Source organism: Doryrhamphus excisus, linkage group LG20 (assembly GCF_037039965.1).
Source record: "Doryrhamphus excisus strain RoL-2023G ecotype Guam linkage group LG20, RoL_Dexc_Guam_v1.1, whole genome shotgun sequence".
NCBI classification, from domain to species: domain Eukaryota; kingdom Metazoa; phylum Chordata; class Actinopteri; order Syngnathiformes; family Syngnathidae; genus Doryrhamphus; species Doryrhamphus excisus.
The window spans coordinates 2714307-2738664 of NC_136376.1; the positions used below are offsets into that span (position 1 = coordinate 2714307).

The following is a 24358-nucleotide window of genomic DNA, read 5'->3' on the forward strand; positions in this document are numbered from 1 at the left end:
TATACACATACATAGTATAGTACATACATACATAGTGTAGTACTACATAGTATAGTACATACACACATGCATATATATATACGTATACACACATACATACACACTGTATATGTACAAATGCACACATACATACATACACATACTTATATACAAGCATACACATACGCACATGATTATGATGATTATCATATTGATAGAATTTATTTTACAAAAAGATCCTGCACATAACTCCCAAGTGTATAATAATAATAATAATAATAATAATAATAATAATAACAATCAAATTAAATATGGACCAAAATGTCACAATGCTGTCATTTGTATGACATTCCTTCTTTCCAGTGTGGTTTGGAGTCAGTGAGTGGAAAACATTCCACATCCCGTCTAGTCACATGATGACGGACTTGTGCATGATGGTGTTCCATCTCCGTGGGAGGTGGGGGGGGGTTCCTTCTGTCTACTGGTTGTGGTCCACCAGGTCTCGGGCCTCCTTCACCAGCTCCATCAGACTGGAGAACATGGAGATGTCCGTCGGCTCCAGACCCATCTTGCGGATCTGAAAGACAAAAACAACAACACAAGAGTCAGCGTATGATGAGTGGCATTTTGACCCCCCCCCCCCCGCCCGGCCCCCGAGTGGCGCCACCCACCTGTTCCCCCAGGTACTCCACATCCAGAGCCAGCTGCAGTCGGATCTTGCTGTCGTCCGTCGGGCCGCCGTTGGATCCCGCCGCGCTGGTCGACGCGTTGGCTCCTTTCCTGGCTTGCTTCAGCCTCTTCAGGCTCTCCTCCATCTTTCTCACCGAGCTCAGAACCTCCGAGATGGTCTCATAGTACCTGAGCAACACAAGCGCACATGTTCGAATACTTAGACCGGGGGTCTCAAACACGCGGCCCGCGGGCCAAATGTGGCCCGCAGGACGCTATTTTGAGGCCCCGCCTTGATATGAAAGTTTAATATTAGTTTGATATGGATGCTGTATGGTATCATGTACCCAGAAAAAATTATTACGTTTGATTAATGTTCATGTTAAAAGGTTAAATAACTGTTAATAGTTATCCTCCCGATCTGTGTGGAAGTGGTAAAGTTTTTGGCTATTTAAGTTGAAAGGAAATAACTTGAAGGCTACCGTTTAGGTCGCTAGCTCTCTAGTTTGCGAGTTAGCATGTGTCTCAAGACCCTGCAGTTGCGCAATATGTTGTAAATAAAAAAAAGTATAAATGTGACTATAGTCATGTCTACAGGGCTCTAATAATGCTTTATTAATTTTAATCTGAAAAAAATAATTTGTCTACCCACCAACTATCTGTGGTTTCTTAAGTTTTTATTATTTGCCGTTTTATTATTATTATTATTATTATTATTATTATATTATTTATTTATTACAGATTGATTTTCTTTGTTCTTGATTTGTTTATTTTTTCATCTTATTTTGTGTAGAAAAAATGAAAAAAAAAGTTTTTTTAATTTTTAAAATTTTTTTAATTAAAAAAAAATTATTTTTAATAATTTTTTTGTTTTTAATAAATGCGTTTTTTTTTTTTTGGGAAAACCTAATGCAGCCCAGTCTCACCCAGACCTGAGCTCCAGTGCCCCCCAAGTAAATAGAGTTTGAGACCCCTGACTTATATAATATAATAATACAAATTAACATTTGGATGAGTTGCGTTCCCAAACCGTATGAGCTCACCTTTGCGTGCACTCCGAAAGCGTCACTCTCATCCACTCTTGCGTTGTTGCCGGGTGGACCAGGCCCGTTGAGTCGGCCAGCAGTTGGTGAAGCGGCTGCAGGGCGTTGTCCATGTACGCCGACGCTCGCACGGGCGCTTCCTGTCCTCACAAGACGACACGCTGAGCAACAAGAGTACCGATAGAGTCTCGATATGACAAACCCAACACGGACTGACCTTATTGGTCCTGCGGTAGAGCCGAGGCACCTCCGACGCGCTCTTGAGGAAGCGGCAGCTGCGCTCGCCGAGCTGCTGGGTCATGCGTGCGCTGAGGGCGGGGACGCTGCTGGACAGACGGGCGTTGGAGTCCGCTAGCGCCTCTAAAGGGGACGACAACACTCATTGCTTCATTCACACACCTTTTAAAGCGCCTTTGTGGTAATGGTAATGGTTTCATTTCATTTGAACATGCATCAGATTACTTTTACAATCAGTAACTGTTACATTTGTTCACTACCTGCTTTCCTAATTCAATTTTTTTTAAAAATTAAAAAATTTATTTTGTTATTTTATCATTTTTTAAATATTTTTTTTTACATTTTTTTTCCTATTTTTTTAAAATATTTTTTTCACATTTTTTAATTCATTCATTCATTCATTTTCTACCGCTTTTTCCTCACGAGGGTCGCGGGGGTGCTGGAGCCTATCCCAGCTGTCTTCGGGCAAAAGGCGATGTACACCCTGGACTGGTGGCCAGCCAATCACAGGGCACATATAGACAAACAACCATTCACACTCACATTCATACCTATGGACAATTTGGAGTCGCCAATTAACCTAGCATGCACGGGGAGAACATGCAAACTCCACACAGAGATGGCCGAGGGTGGAATCGAACCCTGGTCCTCCTAGCTGTGAGGTCTGCACGCTAACCACTAGATCGCTGTGCCGCCCTAAATTTAATCATTTTTTTCTTCACTAAAATAAAAAAAATATTAAAAATTATAAAAAAACATTATTTAAAAAAATAAAGAAATATTAACAATTATTTAAAAAAATTATAATAAAAAATCATAAAATAATAAAATAAATAAATGTGATATCAGCCAACACTTACCTTCCACAATGGCAAAATTGGTGAAGCCAATGTCGTCCAACCGCCGTCTGACTATCTGTGACAGTTCTGGTAGCTAAAAGACGAGAGGAGCTTGTTAGGAAAATCCGAAATATATCCTGACATCCAGTCCAAGAACTCTTGGGCTGATGAAACTAAAATCTAAAATGGAGGACATCGACGTCTAATACCTGCTCTTGGAGTTTCTGCACGTCTGCGGCGATGTGGATCAGATGTTTGGTGGACAAGGAGGCGGGGCTTCCGCTCTCGCTGCCCGTCTCCTCCATGGACGTCCTGCTGGAGGTAGACGAGGCCGAGCTGGGGAGGGGCCTGGTGGGCTCTTTGCCGGCGTCTTGGGTCGGGGTCTTGGTCAGAACCTGTTCACAAGGACCGGCGGATCATGGTCATGGTAATGGTTTAATTTCATTTGAACATGCATCAGATTACAATTGAATGCATCACATAATCAGTTCACGGTTCCACATGTCCAAAAGGAGTAGGAAGAAGCAAAGCTTATTAAATCCTACCCCTCCATCTGGTACTTTTACAATCAGTAACTGTGACATTTGTTCACTTCCTGCTTTCCTAATATCATTTTAACAATTTTTTAAACATTTATTTTATTATTTTATAATTTTTAAAATCTTGCTTAATAATTTTTTTCTATTTTTTTAAATAATTTTTTCAAATTTTTTCTTTTCATTTTTTTGGTCACATACCGAAGTACGAGGTGATATGACCATACAATGACGTTATGGTTACCATAATCCCCATAAATTTATTTTATTATAATTTTTTTAAATAATTTTTTAATAATCTATTTTTTTAATAATGTTTTTTATAATTTTTCAATTTTTTTTTTTTGTCACGTACCGAAGTACGAGGTGATATGACCATCCCATGACATAATTGTTACCATAGTAACCGTCAATATAGTGATATATATAGCACATCATGACTGGTTCAAGACTCTTCATCCTTGAAGTATTTTTTATTTTTTTAATTTTATTTAATTTTATGTTTTTGTCACGTTCCGAAGTACGAGGTGATATGACCATCCAATGACATAATGGGTACCATAGTAACTGTCAATCATCACAACAATGCTAACGATGACTTGCCATCGAGTCTGTTACCTCGTTCAAGAAGGTTCCGTATCGCGAGTAGAGCTGCAGGGTCAGCTTCCAGAATCGGTGCGCCAAAGGCGGGAGGTAGACTTGGTCGGACCAGCACCTCATGACGCAGGACCACAGCACCGCAGACGCTTGCAGGCGGTATACGCTCCCGGCTGGACATAGTAAATACACATACCAAGATCATTAGGTACGCTAGGTAGGCTAAAAACATAGGAAAGACAAACCTGGTGCTGCTTGTAGTCCATCACTGATGGCGTTCTCCAGACTTCCTGCTATTTCCTTGAAGCTACAAAAGAACAAAACAACCAATGTGAACCCAGCGACATGAAGCAACACTGTCCTTCCTGGACGTTATGCAACGTTTATGTACGAGCGGCTAACAAATAAACACGCAGCCAAAGGGTTCACACTGTGCTGCGCGGTACACGCGTTGATCTTATTGACGAGCAAAAACGCACCGCAGCTGAAAGTAAACGGGTAGATTCCATTTGTTGTGGAAGCCGACGTAAGAAGGATGCACTCTGAGCCTCCTCACGCTGGCCTGGGAGCTGCACTGACGCTCGAACCTGCGCACAAACTCTGTGCTCATGCTGTAACGCTAGAAGAAGACCGAGAACACACACACACACACACACACATGGTGAGACCGTGACAAGCAACAAACATCAAAGTGACACTTAAGTTGATTTTTACCTCAAAAAAAAGATCTGGGTTTCCGGGGTTGAACAGATAAGCCAACCTCTCCTCGATGCATTTCACCATCTCGGGCCACACCGAGTTCACCGTGAAGTCGTAACCGGGAACGATGTCGGCTTTGTCGCTGAGGAGAGAAAATAATTATTAGACAATATTTAATGAAATAATAATTGTATAAAAAAGGGCTGCACGGTGGACAAGTGGTTAGCGTGCAGACCTCACAGCTAGGAGACCCGAGTTCAATCCCACCCTCGGCTATGTCTGTGTGGGTTTTCTCCAGGTACTCCGGTTTCCTTCCACATTCCAAAAACATGCTAGGTTAATTATCGACTCCAAATTGTCCATAGGTATGAATGTGAGTGTGAATGGTTGTTTGTCTATATGTGCCCTGTGATTGGCTGGCCACCAGTCCAGGGGTGTACCTCGCCTCTCGCTAGAAGACAGCTGGGATAGGCTCCAGCACCCCCTGCAACCCTCATGAGGATAAGCGGTAGAAAATGAATGAATGAATCTTCATACTACATGTTCTTCTTGTAAAATTTGGACTTTGTTCCAATAATATTTCTTTAATATTTAACATTCCCAAAGCTACTGTAATTCTAGATTTAGTTGGTTTATCATTATATTACAACTTTATGGCAACTTCTTTAATATTTCAACTTAGGTTATTTAATTGGCGACTCCAAATTGTCCATAGGTATGAATGTGAGTGTGAATGGTTGTTTGTCTATATGTGCCCTGTGATTAGCTGGCCACCAGTGCAGGGTGTACCCCGCCTCTCGCCCCAAGACAGAAGGGATAGGCGCCAGCATCCCCCCTGTGACCCTCGTGAGGATAAGCGGTAGAAAATGAATGAATGAATGAATCTTCATACTACATGTTCTTCTTGTAATATTTGGACTTCATTCATTCATTTTCTACCGCTTTTCCTCACAAGGGTCGCGGGGGTGCTGGAGCCTATCCCAGCTGTCTTTGGGCGAGAGGCGGGGTACACCCTGGACTGGTGGCCAGCCAATCACAGGGCACATATAGACAAACAACCATTCACACTCACATTCATACCTATGGACAATTTGGAGTTACCAATTAACCTAGCATGTTTTTGGGATGTGATAGGAAACCGGAGTACCCGGAGAAAACCCAACCTAAACTCCACACAAAGATGGCCGAGGGTGGGAATGAACCCTGGTCTCCTAGCTGTGAGGTCTGCGTGCTAACCACTCGACCACCGTGCAGCATATTTTTCTTTTCTTTCCAAAATTTCCTGGAGAAGCCTTTCCCAATAATAATAATACCTGGCTACGGCTCCTCCCGTCACCTCCCTCAGTAGTCGGCAGTGGTGAGGCACAAACTCCAGCAGCGTTGAAAACATCATCTGGAGACCATTTGGACGGGACTCTACCACCTCTTCCACAATCACCTACAAGCAGCAGAAGGGACGTTTTTTTTTTTTTATTCAGGGTCGGGTGTTTGTTTCAAAGAATGGTACTTCATTCTTTATATTGACCTGATCTATGAACGGTTTCACCAGGACTTGTCCCACCAGTGCTTCAGCGTCCCGGGTCTTGTCGATGGTGGCATAAGTCCTCAGGCAGTGACGCACCATGTCCATGTTGGATGTCTGTAGACCTTCGATGAGAAGACCCTCCAGAGACTGTTGCAGCATGGAGGTGATGCCTGCGATGCGCTGGAGGTGTGTTGCAGATGCAACATTTGCAATTATGCAAATTTGACTATTACATCACCACCACAAATACATTACAGTCCTTTGGGCAACACTACAAACTTGTTGGTCAGATCGTTATGTCATGAACTTACAGGTCTGACTTTGTCCAGCAGGGGCATGCCTTTGCTCTGCACAGCGTGGAACTGCAGCTGGTTGAACTCTGTGGCGATTCTCTCCAGGATCTGACCTGCTAACAAGGGGCTGAACACCCAAGAGGTATCATCTACCGGACTAGGATCTTCAAATATCGTGATCCAAATTCACACCTGCTGATTTCCAAAGAACTGGACTCTTTGGGGTTCTGGGAGTTGAGGATTTTCTCAATCTTCTCAACCGAGCGCACCACCTGGATCAGTCTCAGGACGCAAACCTGACAGACATTCAAGTGAATATCTTTTAATGGTCTACAACATAGAGTACTACCTTTTTCTTCTGCAGGTCTTCCTGTTTGGACAGCTGGGTGTCTATTGCATTTATCACCTCGCTCACACATGACCGGAGACTCTGCATCAGATGACAAGTCATTAATATTCATGAAGACGACTCTAAACAATATGTTTTAAACAAACACATACCATAACCTCCTCACGTAACTGTCCCAGCGGCACAGAGAGCTGATTGAGGGCTTTGTCCATCCCCACCTGAGATAAAGCCACAAACCTTATAAGTAATGGTTTAATTTCATTTGAACATGCATCAGATTACAATTGAATGCATCGCATAATCAGTTCACGGTTCCACATGTCCAAAAGGAGTAGGAAGAAGCAGAGCTTATTAAATCCTACCCCTCCATCTGGTACTTTTACAATCAGTAACTGTTACATTTGTTCACTTCCTGCTTTCCTAATATCATTTGAATTTTTTAAAATGTTTTTTAATTTATTTTATTATGTACTTATTATTATATTTTTTTTATTTGTTATTTTATTTCTTATTTATTAATGTATTTTTTACTTTATTTTATTTTATTTTTTTTTTATTTTCTTTTTTGTCACATACCAAAGTACAAGGTGATATGACCATACAATGACATAATGGGTACCATAGTAAGTGTCAATATAGTGATATATATAGCACATCATGACTGGTTCAAGACTCTTCATCCTTGTATTTAGCAAACATCAACTGCTTGTATTGTTTCTTGAATTGGCTCATCGTTGTGCATTGTTTGATTTCCTAACTCAATCCATTCCATAGTTTGATTCCACATACTGAAATGCTATGGCTAAGTAAAAGGCGTGTGGAAAAAACAAGAAGGGACAACGAGATCAAATTACCAAATTGGTGGAGAGGTTAACAAAGTCAGCATAGTCCTTGTTGATGAGCTCCACCATGGCTGTCTTTAGCAGCTTGTAGTAGAGCTCCAGGTCTTCTCTCATCTCCTCCAGCTGCACCTGCTTCCGACATTCTGACACAAACTGGTCAACGTCAAAGTCATCCTGCAGGAAAACACAAAAAGATGAACATTTAACCTTGTTATTTTGTCTATCACATTCGTCGAGTAGCAAGAAGCTAGTTCGTCGAAGATCAACCCCGTAACAACACGACTCTCACCTTCATAAAAACATCCTTGTCGAAGCATAAAGAGTCGGGCCCTTTCGGTAAATTCATGATTTATTATTAAAAAAACGGAGCTACAACATAACAATACACAAACACAGGGTGGTAGATTAGTGTTGCTGCATAACTTCCGCAAACATGGCACACTACCAACGAAGAAGAAACCAGCCGCGAAAGCTGCTGTAGTGTCCCCAAGTGGACACTTGTAGAAACTACAGCGTGGTACTGCATTGGTATAGATCTGCAAGAGTGTGTCTGGCTACAAAATATTTTAACCTTTTGTTAAAAAAAATGACATGTTACGGTAACAATATTTTTAAAATATTTTTTTTTACCAAGCTAACCATTGCATTGTGTTGCCTGGGTGTAGCCACCAGGAAGTACGTTTCATTACAGGCTACAATAAATATGTCCCATATGAATGAAATTAAATTAAATTAAATCCCAGCCTCTTTTACTTGATTTTATATAAGGTGATAAATTTTAACAGGGCAGGGCAGGGCTGCCAGGCGATGCAGCAGCAGTGGCAGCCACTCCAGCTCCCACCAGAATGTTGGCTTTATAGTGCTGCCTTCAATAAAACCGGGAAATCAAAGTACAGTTAACAGATCGATTTGGAAAATCGATTCTTCTCGACTTTATAGAGGGATTTTTGTGTGAGCCTGGTTACCAGGAGTAGAGCTTTTACTATAGTTTGATAATTATTGGGCTAAATGACTTGTCAGTGGTGTGTTTTCTATTTCCGAGTTCACATGAATGCACCATTAGACCGTGATCAGCAGGGGGCGGAAATATTTTAGAATCCTTGAGGCAAGACCCTTAGCCAGGTGCTCCGAATCCATCCGAGTGGAAGGTGTTGCCTTCTTACGAGATCGTGACTACTTCCGCGGAGAAGGAGGAGGAGGAGGGAGGGAGGGAGGGAGGATTCACCATCACCAACGCAGAGAGAGAGATGGCGGAGTGCGGCCGGAAGGCGCTGTCCCTCCTGGAGGCGGCCCGCTCCCGCTACGAGAGCCTGCAGATATCCGACGATGTGTTCGGTGAGTCCGGCGATGACAGCAGCGACAACCCGTTCTACAGCACCTCCGGAGACTCGGACTCGGATAACTACATAGCGGAGGTCGGTGAGGAGGAACAGCAGCAGCACCACCATCACCACCACCATCATCATCATCACCATCACCACCAGAGACGAGGCGACAGAGAGAGCTCGCATGGCGGGGGAGCAGGAGGTGGCAGCCCGGGTCCGCCTGGCTCTCTGTCCCGGAGCCAAGCAGAGGAGGAGGGCTGGACGGAGACCCTACAGGATGTCACGGTGCCGCCGTATAAAGGCTCTTACGGTGAGGCGTGATAAAGAAGGTCACTTGTCACTCACGCCGTTATCACGTTTTATGGTGACCATATTGAACAGCACACAATGGCTGATATAGCTCATTTTACATTTCGCCTGTGTGTGTGTCTGTGTGTGTGTGTGTGTGTAGCAGGATGACACTGCAGCCTTAATTGTTGCATGCCTGCGTGTCTAAGAGATACGGTTTAATTGAGAGAAACTGCATGATGTTTACTAATCGCAATATTAGAAACGCTTGCACCAGCTAATGAAACCCCATTCAAGACCTCCATCAAAAATCATGTCATTTAAGCAACATGTTTACTGCTGTAGTCTGCAGCACATATTATAAGGAGATCCCATTTGGAGCAAAAATAATGGAATCCAACGTCTCTCGGTATGATGCGGTGCAGCTCTACACTACCACTGATCGTGATAGATTTGTGAGATTTTATTTTTTTTGTGTGTTTGTAACAAATATATATGTGATTTCATGTCTTCATATATCATATCTGGCTAGTCATATTTTTTTTACATAACTTTATACAAATAACATTTTGAATAGGGCTGCACGGCGGTCGAGTGGTTAGCACGCAGACTAGGGTTCAATTCCAACCTCGGCCATCTGTGTGTGGAGTTTGCATGTTCTCCCCGTGCATGCGTGGGTTTCCGCCCACGTTCTAAAAACATGCTAGGTTAATTAGCGACTCCAAATTGTCCATAGGTATGAATGAGAGTGTGAATGGTTGTTTGTCTATACGTATGTGCCCTGTGATTGGCTGGCCACCAGTCCAGGGTGTACCCCGCCTCTCGCCTGAAGACAGCTGGGATAGGCTCCAGCCCCCGCCCAGCGACCCTCATGAAGATAAGCGGTTAAGAATGAATGAATAATAATAATAATAATAATAATAAGGAATGGGGCTCCACGGCGGACGAGTGGTTAGCGCGCAGTCCTCACAGTTGGGAGACCCGAGTTCAATCCCACCCTCTGCCATCTGTGTGTGGAATTTACATGTTCTCCCCACGCATGCGTGGGTTTCCTCCCACATTCCAAAAACATGCTAGGTTAATTAGCGACTCCAAATTGTCCATAGGTATGAATGTGAGTGTGAATGGTTGTTTGTCTATATGTGCCCTGTGATTGGCTGGCCACCAGTCCAGGGTGTACCTCGCCTCTTGCCCGAAGACTGCTGGGATAGACTCCAGCACTCCTCTTGAGGATAAGCGGTAGAAAATGAATGAATGAATGAATAATGTAGCTGTTGTTTACCAACTTTCCGCTAGTTTGAGCTGCTACACGCCTCAGATGAGACGCTGTCATTCATTTCATGAAACAAGACCCTGGAGTTAATTTGTCGCTAGTCGCTTCTTTGAAATACAATCTAGAGGGCCTGAATACCTGATAAATATACCGACACGGATCCCTCCTGCTACATTTTCTTATTCCCTGGCAGACCAGGTGCGTGTGAGGTGTGTTTAGAAGCAGAGTTATGATGCCAGTTGCAGTGACAAGCGCCTTTTACGCAGTCTTGCCCCGTTTTCCGTGGATCCTGCAGTTGTAAATCGCACAAAGCCGAGTAGGAAGTTGCATCGATGAGCGACTCCGGGATGTTTTGCATCCTGCTCCTGTTTGACTCTTAAAGAAGCAGCAGGTGTGTGTTCAGTGTTTGCACAACTGCTGTGGGTGCGGTCGGACGGACGGACAAACCTCGAGCGGACAAAAGAGTGGTGTTGTCCTCTGTATATTTTCCCCATTTGCCTGGTTGGGTTTTTCCTCAGCTGGCGTTGACGTGACAGCTCCACAGCACGGGAGGCTGGTGTGCTACATAAATTATCGTCTGCAAAGGGAGAAAAAAATAGCAAAGAATCAACTCAGCTTCGCTCAAAAGATTCCGGCTGGTTTGTTGGACCTGTTCCTGGTGCTTGGCTGGGGATCAGCACTTTTTAAAAGCGTGTTATCTTCATCTCGGGGCTTGCGGGGGTGATGCAGGACTGTGCTAAGATTATAAGATGATGTAACTGCTTAATGGTGGTGATGTAGGGATTTAAAACACCGATTATTCATTCAGTCAGATTACTAGTAGCCTCTACATCCTGGATTTTATCTGTCTATGTATTATGTGGCCTCATAGAGACTTTAAACTATATTGAATATAGGTGGCTTAAAATGATGAGTTTGGGCAAAATAATAATAATAATAATAAATGTTCATTCATTCATTCATTTTCTACCGCTTATCGGGGTACACCCTGGACTGGTGTCCAGCCAATCACAGGGTACATATAGACAAACAACCATTCACACTCACATTCATACCTATGGACAATTTGGAGTCGCCAATTAACCTAGCATGTTTTTGGAATGTGGGAGGAAACCGGAGTACAGCATAGAAAAGTTATCTGCAATACAGTTTTTACCACTATTAGAGCTCTCTAGACAAACACTAACACCCCTATAGTCAGCTTTACACTCGCATTACATGAAAACTTACACATTAGCATTAGGAATGCCGAATACTAACATTACTGAGTACTACATATTTATTTTTCAATAGTCACAAAACGATGATCATTCATTAATTCTAGCCTATCCCAGCTGTCTTCGGGCGAGAGGCGGGGTACACCCTGGACTGGTGGCCAGCCAATCACAGGGCACATATACACAAACAACCATTCACACTCACATTCATACATATGGACAATTTGGAGTCGCTAATTAACCTAGCATGTTTTTGGAATGTTGGAGGAAACCGGAGCATCCGGAGAACATGCAAACTCCACACAGAGATGGCCGAGGGTGGGATTGAACGCTGGTCCTAGCTCCTAGCTTTGAGGTCTGCGCGCTAACCACTCGACCACCGTGCATTTAACATGTTAATTATTGTGGTGGTAGATTTTGAACTACAAAATGGGAGGCGCCTCACTGTCAAAGATTGCATATTTTCTCAAAACTGGAAGTACAGGACTCACGATACTGATACTGATAATTATCCACATCTTTTCACGATTAAAACATGACCTTAAAACATGTTAAATGTCAGGACGATAGTAAACTACTATCACGTATCCCGCTGGACATCCTCCAATTGTACAGCATGGTCAGGTTTAGGAGACCATAAAGATTATGGGGAATGAATATTAATGTGCTGGGCCGCTACCTTAAACTTTGCCTGAGAGTCACCGTCTTCAATAAAGTACTCTGTCTGAGATGTACAAGAATAAATCCACGGAGGAAAAAAAAAAAAGCACATTTGCTCAGGAGGACATGGCTAACTTAATCATCCTCCTCTGCTGGAGCTCTCGGCTCTCTCCTGCCTGGAGAAGGACGTGAGTCACTTCCCCAGGAGTGTCTCCTTTTTTTTTGGCTGAAGTCGGGCTGGATTCTTACTTCCAGCTTTTGAGGTCTAATGAAATGCAAATGAGAAGATTCGGGCGCGCCACGGGCTGAGTGGGCTGAGCGTCATTCTCCACGCTCGATGCCCGTCTGCTCCTCTCAGCTTCCATGTGTTATCTTTAAATTCAGCAGTTGCATGAGTTTGTTAGCTGCATCTATAGGAAGATGGGTGTGTGGAGAGATAATGATGATGTGCTGAGCCCACATGGTAGGCCGCTTGACACATCATGAAGAAATGTGGAATATGTCAGCGCTTTGAAAAGAGAGGAATAGCTCATCTCTGCAGTTTGGGGAAGGGGCTTTTGGATTTGATGCACAAGCAAGATCCTCTTTTGGAAGGAACTTGCTCAGAGATGAAGAACCAGCAGGTAGTTATTGTGGATGAATGGACAAAAATGTCCCACAGAGAACATCTTCCCAGGATCCTGTTCTGGTGTCACAAAGCAGAACCTCGTGCCGAGCAATTTCATGCTATAAAACAAGAATTATCAGAGTCTAAAATCCGTCCACCTTATGTCCTAACCCAGGTCCAGCCCAGAAGATGCCAGGCACGGCCACCGCCTTGGATTTCTTCCAGCTCTTTGTCCCTGACAACTGCATCCAAAACATGGTCACCCAGACCAACATGTATGCCAAGAAGTTCCAAGAACGCTTCGGCTCAGACGATGGCTGGCGTCCCGTCACGGCCCAAGAGATGAAGGCCTTCCTGGGCTTCGTCACCTCTACCAGTGTGCATCACTGCGAGTCGGTGCTCAGCATCTGGAGCTCGGGCTTCTTCAGTAACCGCAGCATCGCCCTGAAGATGAGCCAGGCGCGCTTCGAGAAGATTCTGAAGTATTTCCACATCGTGGCCTTCAGGCCATCGCAGGGGAGCAACCAAGGTCTGTACAAGATCCAGCCCTTTCTGGACTCGCTGCAGCAGTCTTTCAACTGCACATTCCGGCCTTCACAGACCCAGGTGGGTACACGGGAAAAATTACAGTAATTACTTATAACCAAATATGGTTGACCTAATAGAAAATAACACATACACTACCGCTCAAAAGGTTGGGATCACTTGGACATTTTTTGGTCCAGTCTGAGATCTGGCTTTTTCTTGGCAGTACTGCTATGAAGTCCAGCATCCTGAAGTCGCCGCTTCACTGTTGATACTGACACTGGTGTTTGACGGATACTATTTAGTGCAGCTGCCAGGTGATGACCTTAAAATACACACTCTCAGATATTTGTCTTCTTGCACAGTTGTGCAGCGTTTTTGTGTCCTTGTTAGACCCAGTTTGTGCTGCTCTCTGAATGGAGTCATTAACAGCACGGTAAGAGATTTTAGAACTTGGATTAGCAGCCATACCAGGAGATTGATGCAGAGGACTGACAGTTGTTGATAGTAGGCCTCTATGCAAAAATGTACCTCCTTCTTTGAAAATCATCTGATTCACTTGAATTGTTTGTGAAATAGATAAAAAATGTTTGTGAAATGGAAAAAAATTGTTTGTGAAATGCACAAAAATGTGTTTTTCTTTGGTAAACAAAGCTGCCAGGTGACGACCTGTGAGGCGTCTTTATCTTAACCTACACACCCTCAGATATTTGTCTTCTTGCACAGTTGTGCAGCGTTTTTGTGTCCTTGTTAGACCCAGTTTGTGCTGCTCTCTGAATGGAGTCATTAACAGCACGGTAAGAGATTTTAGTTTTAGTTTTTAGATGGCTTTTCTAATAATCTATTAGCCTTATAAAATGATGAACTTGGATTAGCAGCCATACCAGGAGATTGATGCAGAGGACTGACAGTTGTTGATAGTAGGCCTCTATGCAAAAATGTACATCCTTCTTTGAAAATCCTCTGATTCATTTTAATTGTTTCTGAAATGGATAAAAATGTTTGTGAAATTGAAAAAAATTGTTTGTGAAATGCATGAAAATGTGTTTTTCTTTGGTAAACAAAGAAATTTGCAAGCGATCCCAAACTTTTGAATGGTAGTGTAAATAAGTTTACGTGTACTCACACCGTGACGGAATACTTGGTGGTTGTTGTTTCATCAATATAACATTCCTCAAGTCAATAAAAGGACAGGGAGAACCGGCAGGAGCAGGAAGTCAGACAGACACACAGAAAGGAAGTTGGTAAAAAAAATCCAAAGTTGGTAACACAAAATTAGAGTAGTTCATGAGGAATGAACCTACCTAATCCCTAACCACTACTCATTAGTTCCTCAGTAACTACAGTATTCTGTGTATCTTGCTGTAAAGTGAGACCGCTAGGTTTTTCATAAGAGTGTGAGATAAGGCTCCAAGCTTTTCATCCAGCACGTTTGGCAGATTCGTTTAAAGGAACATTTACATAATAGCTAAGAAAATGGAATTACTTCAACGCGATAACGTCGAGAAATGTGTTCTTGATTGAGGTCAAACAGAGTGATTCCCGCAAGAACCCCGTCTGCACATCACAGACTTGACATCCGCCTTGTGCTCACTTATGCGTAAGCTCTACATGAGGGAAAGTGGGGCAGCAGACCACAACGACTTTGACTTTCTATTTGGGACAACCAACCTATTTTTTATTTTTTTTCACCAAGAGCAATGAAAGGCTAGGAATGAACATTGCCACAAATCATTGGAATTGGACCCTAAAAAAAAGCACGCCCTAGTGAGTAATGATCATAAAAAATGTTTCTGGGTTGGTGCACCTGCTCTGTCTAATAAAAGCCAATCCAAGCATTTTTGCAAAACATTCTAATGTTGGAGCTGGAGAGACAACATGAACGGTAAAGTCCATTATTATATCCATACGTGCATACACCTGTCATACAGCATTTGCGCATGTGTGTCATGAGAACGGAATTATGTGTATCTAGGCCAGCTTATTTTATCTGTTAGACATCCATGCCAGAGAGCGCTGATCATCTGTCCAAAAAAAAAAAATCTCCCTTTTTCCAAATACAGCTAGCAGTTCTGTTGAATGTGCTTCATTTGTTACTTGATTAAAATACACTCAACCTCCACAATCACGTAAGAATCAATACAAGAGCTGTTAAGGCTAATAAGTACAGGGCCTAGTATGGATTTTATTATCAGATGCAGTTGTATCTAATTCTGTGCCTGCTGAGTGTCTTGTTTCGCCAATGATTAGACTGGTAGCAAAATGTATTATAATTAGGGCCGACTAACGCCAGGCGCAGCCAAGGGCAGCTGTTTGGGGGCTTGTGTCAATGTGAGCGAGGTTGTCATGCATAACAGCAATCCAATGTGCCCTGCAAGTCAAAAAGTTTGCCCAAAATTGTTATAGTTAGGGATGTCCAATATTGGATTTTTTGCCGATATACCGATATCAGCCGATACTGATATGTGTAATGTCGATACATGACATACTACGTCCTGTGGTGGAATTAACACACATGTGTTGTGATCAGTTTTGATAGTCGGGGGAAAAAAATCAGATACCGATATCGCAATTTTATGCTGATATCAAGCCGATTATTATCGGGACATCCCTAGTTATAGTAGATTCATTCATTCATTTTCTACCTCGTGAGGGTCGCGGGCATGCTGGAGTCTATCCCAGCTGTCTTCAGGCGAGAGGCGGGGTACACCCTGGACTGGTGGCCAGCCAATCACAGGGCACATATAGACAAACAACCATTCACACTCACATTCATACCTATGGACAATTTGGAGTCGCCGATTAACCTAGCATGTTTTTGGAATGTGGGAGAAAAACCCACGCATGCACAGGGAGAACATGTAAACTCCACACAAAGATGCCCCAGGGTGGAGTCGAACTTGGGTCTCCTAGCTGTGTGCTAACCACTCGAACACCGAGCAGCCTAGTTATAGTACATTTCTATCTAAATCCAGAATAAATACATTTGAGGCTGCACAGCGGTCGAGTGGTTAGTGCGCAGACCTCACAGCTCGGAGACCCGAGTTCAATCCCACCTTCGGTGATCTCTGTGTGGAGTTTGCATGTTCTCCCCGTGCATGTGTGGGTTTTCTCCGGGTACTCCGGTTTCCTCCCACATTCCAAAAACATGCTAGGTTAATTGGCGACTCCAAATTGTCCATAGGTATGAATGTGAGTGTGAATGGTTGTTTGTCTATATGTGCCCTGTGATTGGCTGGCCACCAGCCCAGGGTGTACCCCGCCTCTCACCCGAAGACAGCTGGGATAGGCTCCAGCACCCCCTTGTGAGGATAAGCGGTTGAAAATGAATGAATTACGTTTGACAGCCCTAATTGTCATGCGACAAAGACCAGATCACTTAGAGAGATTTCCATGCGTCTGCTTATATTTGACTGGGAAATATTGCTGGTTATGTTTTTAAATGTAATCAAATCTTGCTGGGTGGGGGTGGTGGGGGGGTAAGCACATACAAATATGTTAGTGGTGGCAAGCATTTAGGTCCCTTCTATAGTTTTAACGTACATTGTTGCTACTACCGTCTCGGTCCCACTCTCTCAGTATCTTTTGTTCCCATCAGTGTTACTGGTTGCGGCTGTAACAGCCTTAACACATTTTTTAATAAAAATAACACAATGTAAGAACAAACAGGAGGCGGAGAAGGAATTACATAACGGTCCATTTTCATACAATACACTGCACAGCTCCAAAAGTCTACTATTGCTTAGGGAAAAAAAAAGTATTGACACACAAGCTTTAAAATGATTGTGGTGTGCCATAAATCCCCAAATATGAGCATAACAGGATATAATAACGACAATAATAAAAATGTAAGCTCATTGTGCACAGATTCTCACCCCCAAAAAATGTGATTCTGACCTTATTTTGAAGGTTCTCCATGAACCCTTGATAGACGAGGACCCGATCTTCATCACCACCTGCACGGAACGAGAGCAGCGAAAGAGGAAGAAGAGGAAGTTCAGTCTTTGGGTTCGACAGTGTACCTCCACCGGCTTCATCTGCCAGGTAGCGATGGACGTGGATCAAAAGTTGTGGCACACTCATTTTTATTATTAGTTGACAGTTACTGGAAAAGGCGGTCGAGTGGTTAGCGTGCAGACCTCACAGCTAGGAGACCAGGGTTCAATTCCACCCTCTGCCATCTCTGCGTGGGTTTTCTCCGGGTACTCCGGTTTTCTCCCACATTCCAAAAACATGCTAGGTTAATTGGCGACTCCAAATTGTCCATCGGTATGAATGTGAGTGTGAATGGTTGTTTGTCTATATGTGCCCTGTGATTGGCTGGCAACCAGTCCAGGGTGTACCCCGCCTCTCGCCCAAAGACAGCTGGGATAGGCTCCAGCACCCCCTGCGAACCTCGTGAGGAAAAGCGGTAGAAAATAAATAAATGAATGAGTTACTGGAAAATAGAATACTAACAAAATAGCATTGCGGCGTTCCTACTAATGTGTTGCAATCATCATCACACCCGTTCAACAAACACACATGATGGGCATTTTACCAGTCAGACTGATGAGTATCTGCTCTGAACTGTGTTGACATCCAGATAGAAAGAAATAAGATGAGTTAATGGAGCGAATCAATGAGATTCCATTAGCCACCACACACACACACACAAGGTCCACTTAGTGGGATAGCCACAGGCAAGCTACATGTTGGCTCATCAGTCTAATGCATTGCGTGTCGGCAACCAAACGCAGATCTTTGTGATATAAGAAGATTCTGTCTTCTCCCCCCCCGCCCACTGCAGCTCTCCGTGCATTTGAAGGAGGGCCAAGGTGGAGACGCTTTGGCCGCCCTGAAGAACAAACCTCAGCTGCACAGTCTGGTGGCCAAGCAGCTGTGCCAGAACATCTCTGGAAAGAACACCATCGTCTTCACGGGACCGTCAATCACCAGCCTCGGACTCTTTGCCGAATTTAGCAAGCAAGGTCAGCCCACACTTGAACTGCACCACATGAATATATGACGCTATCCAAATAAATGCTGTGCATATACGCCGAGGGCATTACATGAAAGAATTGTTTTATTTACAGAAAAAGCATGCATCTTTAAAATGACTTTTCTCCCCATCACAGCCAAGCCATGTTTTATGAAATATAAATCCGATTTTAGATTTCATTTCCAGCATTGAAGAGCTTAGTGAGCACAAACAAAAACACACAATTGGTCCTGAGCCGCAGCCTCACCAACAATAAAATATAAAAGATATGATCAATCCTTTGTCTGCCAAATTAGCAGAGGCAATGAGCCAAACAAAAACTCTCTTCTGTGCTCGCCAGGGCTGTTTGACACTTCTATTGCGGCTTTATCATGCTGGATTAACGAGCGGAGAGAAGATCTATAGAATGGAGAACGTACGCTTAAAATGCCTGCGACACTTTGTTTAGATATCTACTGCTGTGGTCTGCTGAGCACCAGAAAGAGCGACTGCACGGGCCTGCCGCAAAGCATGCTGGTCTGCAGCTCCACGCCGGCGCAACGCGGCCAGTGGCGGGTGATGATGCAAGGCAGCATGTCGCTCATCAGCTGGTACAACAAGGGACACTTCAGGTTCCTCACAAACGCCTACTCTCCCACCAAACAAGGTAGATGCTGGACCCAGGCCTTTTCTTTTCTTTAACATTTTAGACACATTTCTTGTTGCTAGGCAGAATTTGTGCTGATGCCTCAACCCCAATTAATCATCTTTCAGGTGAATAAATGTTTATGTTTCTTCAATTAGTTTTCATTCAATTATTGTTTGTTTTTTTTTAAAAAGTCACAGAGGAGTGTTACAGCGGGTCGTGCTCAATGCTCAAAAAATGTCTCACATCTTAGCCACGCCCACTAGGTTGTTGACAGAGGCAGGGGTGTCCAAAGTGCTGCCTGAGGAACATTTGCAGCCAGCGGCACATTTTAAAAGTATAATTTAACAAGAAAAATGCAAAAACTGCAGTAATTTTGTTTGATTGGGACCACCCCCGACTTCCGCAAGTGGACGGAACTTGCAAAAACGTGCCGTATCCCCGGAACCTTACCCTGCTTGGTACCGTTGGAAAGTTCTCGGCGGAGATTGGTTCCAGGTAGATAGGATGTACCGTTCAGGAGTTATTCGCAAAAAACATTGTCCATTGAGATTGCATTGTTGTAAGGCAATAGAAATTTGGCGGAGTCGGATTTTGGAAAAGTGTCCCACAGAATCATGTTAGGAGCATGTTTCAGACCATTCTGAGTCGATTGGACCCTACATTTAATGCAAGTTTTTGGATCTTGGTTATGGACTGGTTAGGCGTAGGCATAGGGGTGAGTAAGGTCATGATAGCTGCTATCAATTAGAGTTAGGGTTATGGATAGGGTTTGGGTATAGGGGTGAAGGAGGGTTTGATAGCTACTATCAAAATGAAATAACTCAAGAACGGCAAGTCCTGTTGGCATAAAACCAAGTTGTGAGGTCTGCGCGCTAACCACTCGACCGCCGCGCAGCCAAGAAAAAGATTGACTTTTACTATTAGCAAGAATGGGAGACAATGACTCACTCGGTGTTTGCTGCAGGTTTGATCATCAAGAGGAAAAGCGGCGAGGTTCCGTGTCCTCTGGCGGTGGAGGCCTTTGCGGCGCACCTCAGCTACATCTGCAAATACGACGACAAGTTCAGCAAGTACGTACGGCAAAACATCTCGTACGCGCCACACGCCTCAACACACACACACATACGTATACGTTCGCTCTCGCTGGTCAGGTACTTCATCTTCCACAAGCCCAACAAGACGTGGCAGCAGGTGTTCTGGCTGAGCATCAGCATCGCCATCAACAACGCGTACATCCTCTACAAGATGTCCGACGCCTACGCCGTCAAGCGCTACAGCCGGGCGCAGTTTGGGGAGAGACTGGTCAAGGAGCTGCTGGACGTCGACGACTGCTCGCCCACGCCGTGAGAGGAAACGGCAACGAGGGTGGCCTGGATGAATAGATGGATGGATGGTTGGTTGGTTGTCAGTCAGGAGCCAATACCCCCCCACTACCCCCCCCCCCCACACACACACACTCATTCACACACCTCCTCACATATGTACAGACTGTATGTCACCATGCTGAAGCAGTGCCAACTCTTCCTCAGTTGTTGTATTGTAAATGATATGTAACACCACTTACACAGTAGGAGGAGTCAACAGCGAGGGAGAATGATGATGATGATGACGATGAAGAGGAGCATTTCAACCCCTTTAATTGTCCACAAGTTGACATGAGAACATAAAAAATGTTCCATTGTTTGCTACAAGCATCCCAAAGGATGCTTAGTATACTTTTACATGTGACAATGATTTTTCTTGCGTTGCGTAAGACCGGGGGTGTCCAAACAGCGGCTCCATGGCTTTCTTCAAATCAGGCACCTATTCTCCTTTTTTTGGTATTTGTTCACAAGAATGTGGGCAAACACTACAAAAAAGGTTTATGACAACTTTTATTTGCAAAACCTTCCCAGTGGAGGCAATGTTGCTAGGTAACAAACTCTATAATCGCAAAAAAAATCAACAAATCAAATCTTTTGCACTCAAATCTAACTGTGAATTAGCTGAGTGGGTATTATTTATTACAGGGGTGTCCAAAGTGCAGCCTGGGGACACATACTAAAGATGTTAATTAAAAAAAAAAAGTAACAGCAAAAATCTTGGAAAACTCGGTTGTAAAAAAACATATGTTACGAGAATAAAGTCAAAATATTATGGGAATAAAGTCATAATATTACAAGAAGAAGGTTGAAATACTTTAAAAACAGCTGTAATTTCACAAGAATAAAGTCATGAGAAGAAAAAAAAGTGAATTTTATTCGAATAAAGTCATGATATGAGGAAAAGTAACATAATTCTACTAACATTCACTTAAAATATTTTTAAAGTCATAATATTATGAAAAACTGAAATATTAGGTTGTGGAAAAAGTGGTAATATTACAGGAATACTGTCAAAATATTACGGGAATAAAGTCATAATATTACAAGAAGGTTGAAATACTTTAAAAACAGCTATAATAAAGTCATGAAAGGAAAAAAGTGAATTTTATTAGAAAAAACTTACTTAGGAAAAGTAACTCTACTAGCATTCAGTTGAAATATTAAATTATTTTTTCAAGTCATAATATTATGAAATATTAGGTTGTGGAAAAAGTGGTAATATTACAGGAATAGTGTCAAAATATTATGGGAATAAAGTCATAATATCACAAGAAGAAGGTTGAAATACTTGAAAACAGCTGTAATTCTACTAGCATTCAGTTGAAATATTAAATAATTTTTTTTTAAGTTATAATATTATGAAATATTAGGTTGTGGAAAAAGTGGTAATATTACAGGAATACTGTCAAAATATTATGGGAATAATGTGAGCATTACGAGAAGAAAATTCATCACAAAGCGGAGATGCAGGCTATTTATTCTTGAAATATACAGCATGTAACCTCCAATCATATCTACAGTACATGTGTGGCTTTATAAAGTTGCATCTTTTCATTTATCACTATGTGACCCTCGCTGTTGAAACCTTGGACACCCCCCCCCTGCTTTATGAGAACGGGGGAGATTGTGTAAATGTGCACTGACGATGGAATTAGGCCAAGCTAATAAGTGTCACCCTCGCTTTAGAGTTGATATCTTGTTTACAAATCACAGTTATGTGTATATCACGCAGACTCAAGATTGTCATTTTTAAATCTTATCACTAATCCAAAGCAATGTTGTCATGTGTGTGTGTGTGTGTGTGTGTGTGTGTGTGTGTGCGTACTGCTAAATGTCACACATCCAAGTAGGATCTTCACTTCCTGTCACCTTCTAAATGTCAAACACAGCATCGTATGCTATTCCTAAAGCCTCTGTTTATGATTAAAGCAACGGTATGGAAGAATTCTCCTGTCAAATGACCATGACGGCTTGTTATAGGGAGATTTTTATCGCCATGGCAACACCAGATTAGCTACTTTAGTGCTATTTATAAATATTAGAGGTGTTACGAGATTGGGTCTACAAGGAAAAAAAATGAGACGAGATTTTAAAATTACTTTTAAAAAGTAACACGGCGGTCGAGTGGTTAGCACGCAGACCTCACAGCTAGGAGACCAGGGTTCAATTCCACCCTCGGCCATCTCTGTGTGGAGTTTGCATGTTCTCCCCGTTCCTCCCACATTCCAAAAACATGCTAGGTTAATTGGCGACTCCAAATTGTCCATAGGTATGAATGTGAGTGTGAATGGTTGTTTGTCTATATGTGCCCTGTGATTGGTGTACCCCGCCTCTCGCCCGAAGACAGCTGGGATAGGCTCCAGCACCCCCCGCGACCCTTGTGAGGAAAAAGCGGTAGAAAATGAATGAATGAATGAATGAATGAACAATGGAAAAAATATAGCGTTGCAATATACTAATTCACTTTCGACTTCGGTACACCTCTTCTATGTGTATGCCAGCGGCCCCGCCTCCACCCACCGAGACAAAGCTGTTGTTCTAAGATTAATGGACCCTCATCTTGCCTGTTTGGAGGCCAGAGACGAGGAAAACCGACACGTATGCAATATATGGATTGTGTTGTCCACCAGGCAGTTTTTTTTTCTGAATCAGTAATTTGTGACACCTCTAATAATTATGCTATATGACCAAAAAATAATAATTCAACAGAAGTACTAAAAAAAACACGTAAAATATTTTTTTTCCAACTATAAAATGTTTTAGCCCTTTTGTTGTGTTTTCTTAATCAAATTAACACCTCATACATCCCATCTTTTTTAATAATCTGCAATATTTTTGTTGTGTTTTAGCCATACCGGGGCTCTGTAAGGAAAACAATAATAATAACAATAATAATCCACTGTGTGTAGTGCAAAGAAAAGGACAAAGAAAACGAATGTGGTGTCAGGACCGGAAGGACAATGTCTTACAAACACTTAAGAGGCTTCCCGTGCAGCCATTTTAAAACAATTAACAAATAAATCACCCTAGCTGTGTGGTATGTGATGTGCAGTGTGTGTATGTGTGTGAGTGTGTGTGTGTGTCTTCATTGTGTTGTGTATATCCGTGCAGTGCTTCACCAAACATCCAGAGTCGGTAAAGATTGTGTACTAATCAGCTCTGAACGTGTCAAGACAATAAATAAAGAGCGACCTCAGGGCTCCATGACGATAATTAACTGCACTCATCAGTAGTGACGCTATCAATAGCAAACTAACACGACATTATATACGGTACAGTAGGTGGACGTACTTACAGTAGAGGATTACTGGGTGCTATCGGTTTCGAGTAGACTACAAATTTTAGCAGCCGAGTCGAGGGTGCAAAATATGGTAAAAGGTGGTAAGAGACTAAGGATAGATGTGTGGGTGCGGGTGGGTGCTTATGCATGTATTGTTAACACTGGGTTGAGTCAAATGTGTACAATAACTGGACCAAATAAACTTGAGAAATGTGTGTGATGAGTTGTACGAGGCTCTAAGGTCACTGTGTCTTCTTTCTCTGGATGGAATTTAAACTAAGCACGGTGGTCGAGTGGTTAGCGCGCAGACCCGAGACCCGAGTTCAATCCCACCCTCTGTCATCTCTGTGTGGAGTTTGCATGTTCTCCCGTTTTCTCCACATTCCAAAAAACATGCTAGTTTAATTGGCGACTCCAAATTGTCCATAGGTATGAATGTGAGTGTGAATGGTTGTTTGACGATATGTGCCCTGTGACTGGCTGGCTGGTGACCAGACCAGGGTGTACCCTGCCTCTCGCCCGAAGACAGGAAAAGCGGTACAAAATGAATGAATGAATGATATCTTGAGGGAAAAATGCATTCAGGTAACATTCGTTTCAGT

At 43.0% G+C, this 24358-nt stretch overlaps 2 protein-coding genes across 2 annotated transcripts; one reads left to right on the forward strand and one right to left on the reverse strand.

Annotated features, from left to right (window-relative positions):
- Nucleotides 1–223: 223 nt before the first annotated feature.
- cog2 (component of oligomeric golgi complex 2) lies at nt 224–8069 on the reverse strand. Its single transcript, XM_058058941.2, has 18 exons — nt 7898–8069; nt 7621–7782; nt 6919–6984; nt 6767–6847; nt 6610–6713; nt 6436–6544; nt 6125–6304; nt 5913–6037; nt 4615–4741; nt 4380–4519; nt 4146–4207; nt 3922–4073; nt 2977–3162; nt 2789–2861; nt 1909–2051; nt 1692–1831; nt 651–837; nt 224–556 (listed from the first exon to the last, which is right to left on the reverse strand). Exons 1-18 carry the CDS (start codon nt 7952–7954, stop codon nt 458–460), a joined length of 2193 nt encoding a protein of 730 aa, XP_057914924.2. The 5' UTR covers nt 7955–8069; the 3' UTR covers nt 224–457.
- Nucleotides 8070–8702: 633 nt separating this feature from the next.
- Nucleotides 8703–23985, forward strand: pgbd5 (piggyBac transposable element derived 5). The gene is made up of 7 exons (XM_058059001.2): nt 8703–9243; nt 13154–13584; nt 17413–17547; nt 18293–18473; nt 18933–19130; nt 20077–20182; nt 20264–23985. The coding sequence occupies exons 1-7, from the start codon at nt 8856–8858 to the stop codon at nt 20457–20459; spliced, it is 1635 nt and encodes a 544-aa protein (XP_057914984.2). The 5' UTR covers nt 8703–8855; the 3' UTR covers nt 20460–23985.
- Nucleotides 23986–24358: the final 373 nt, after the last annotated feature.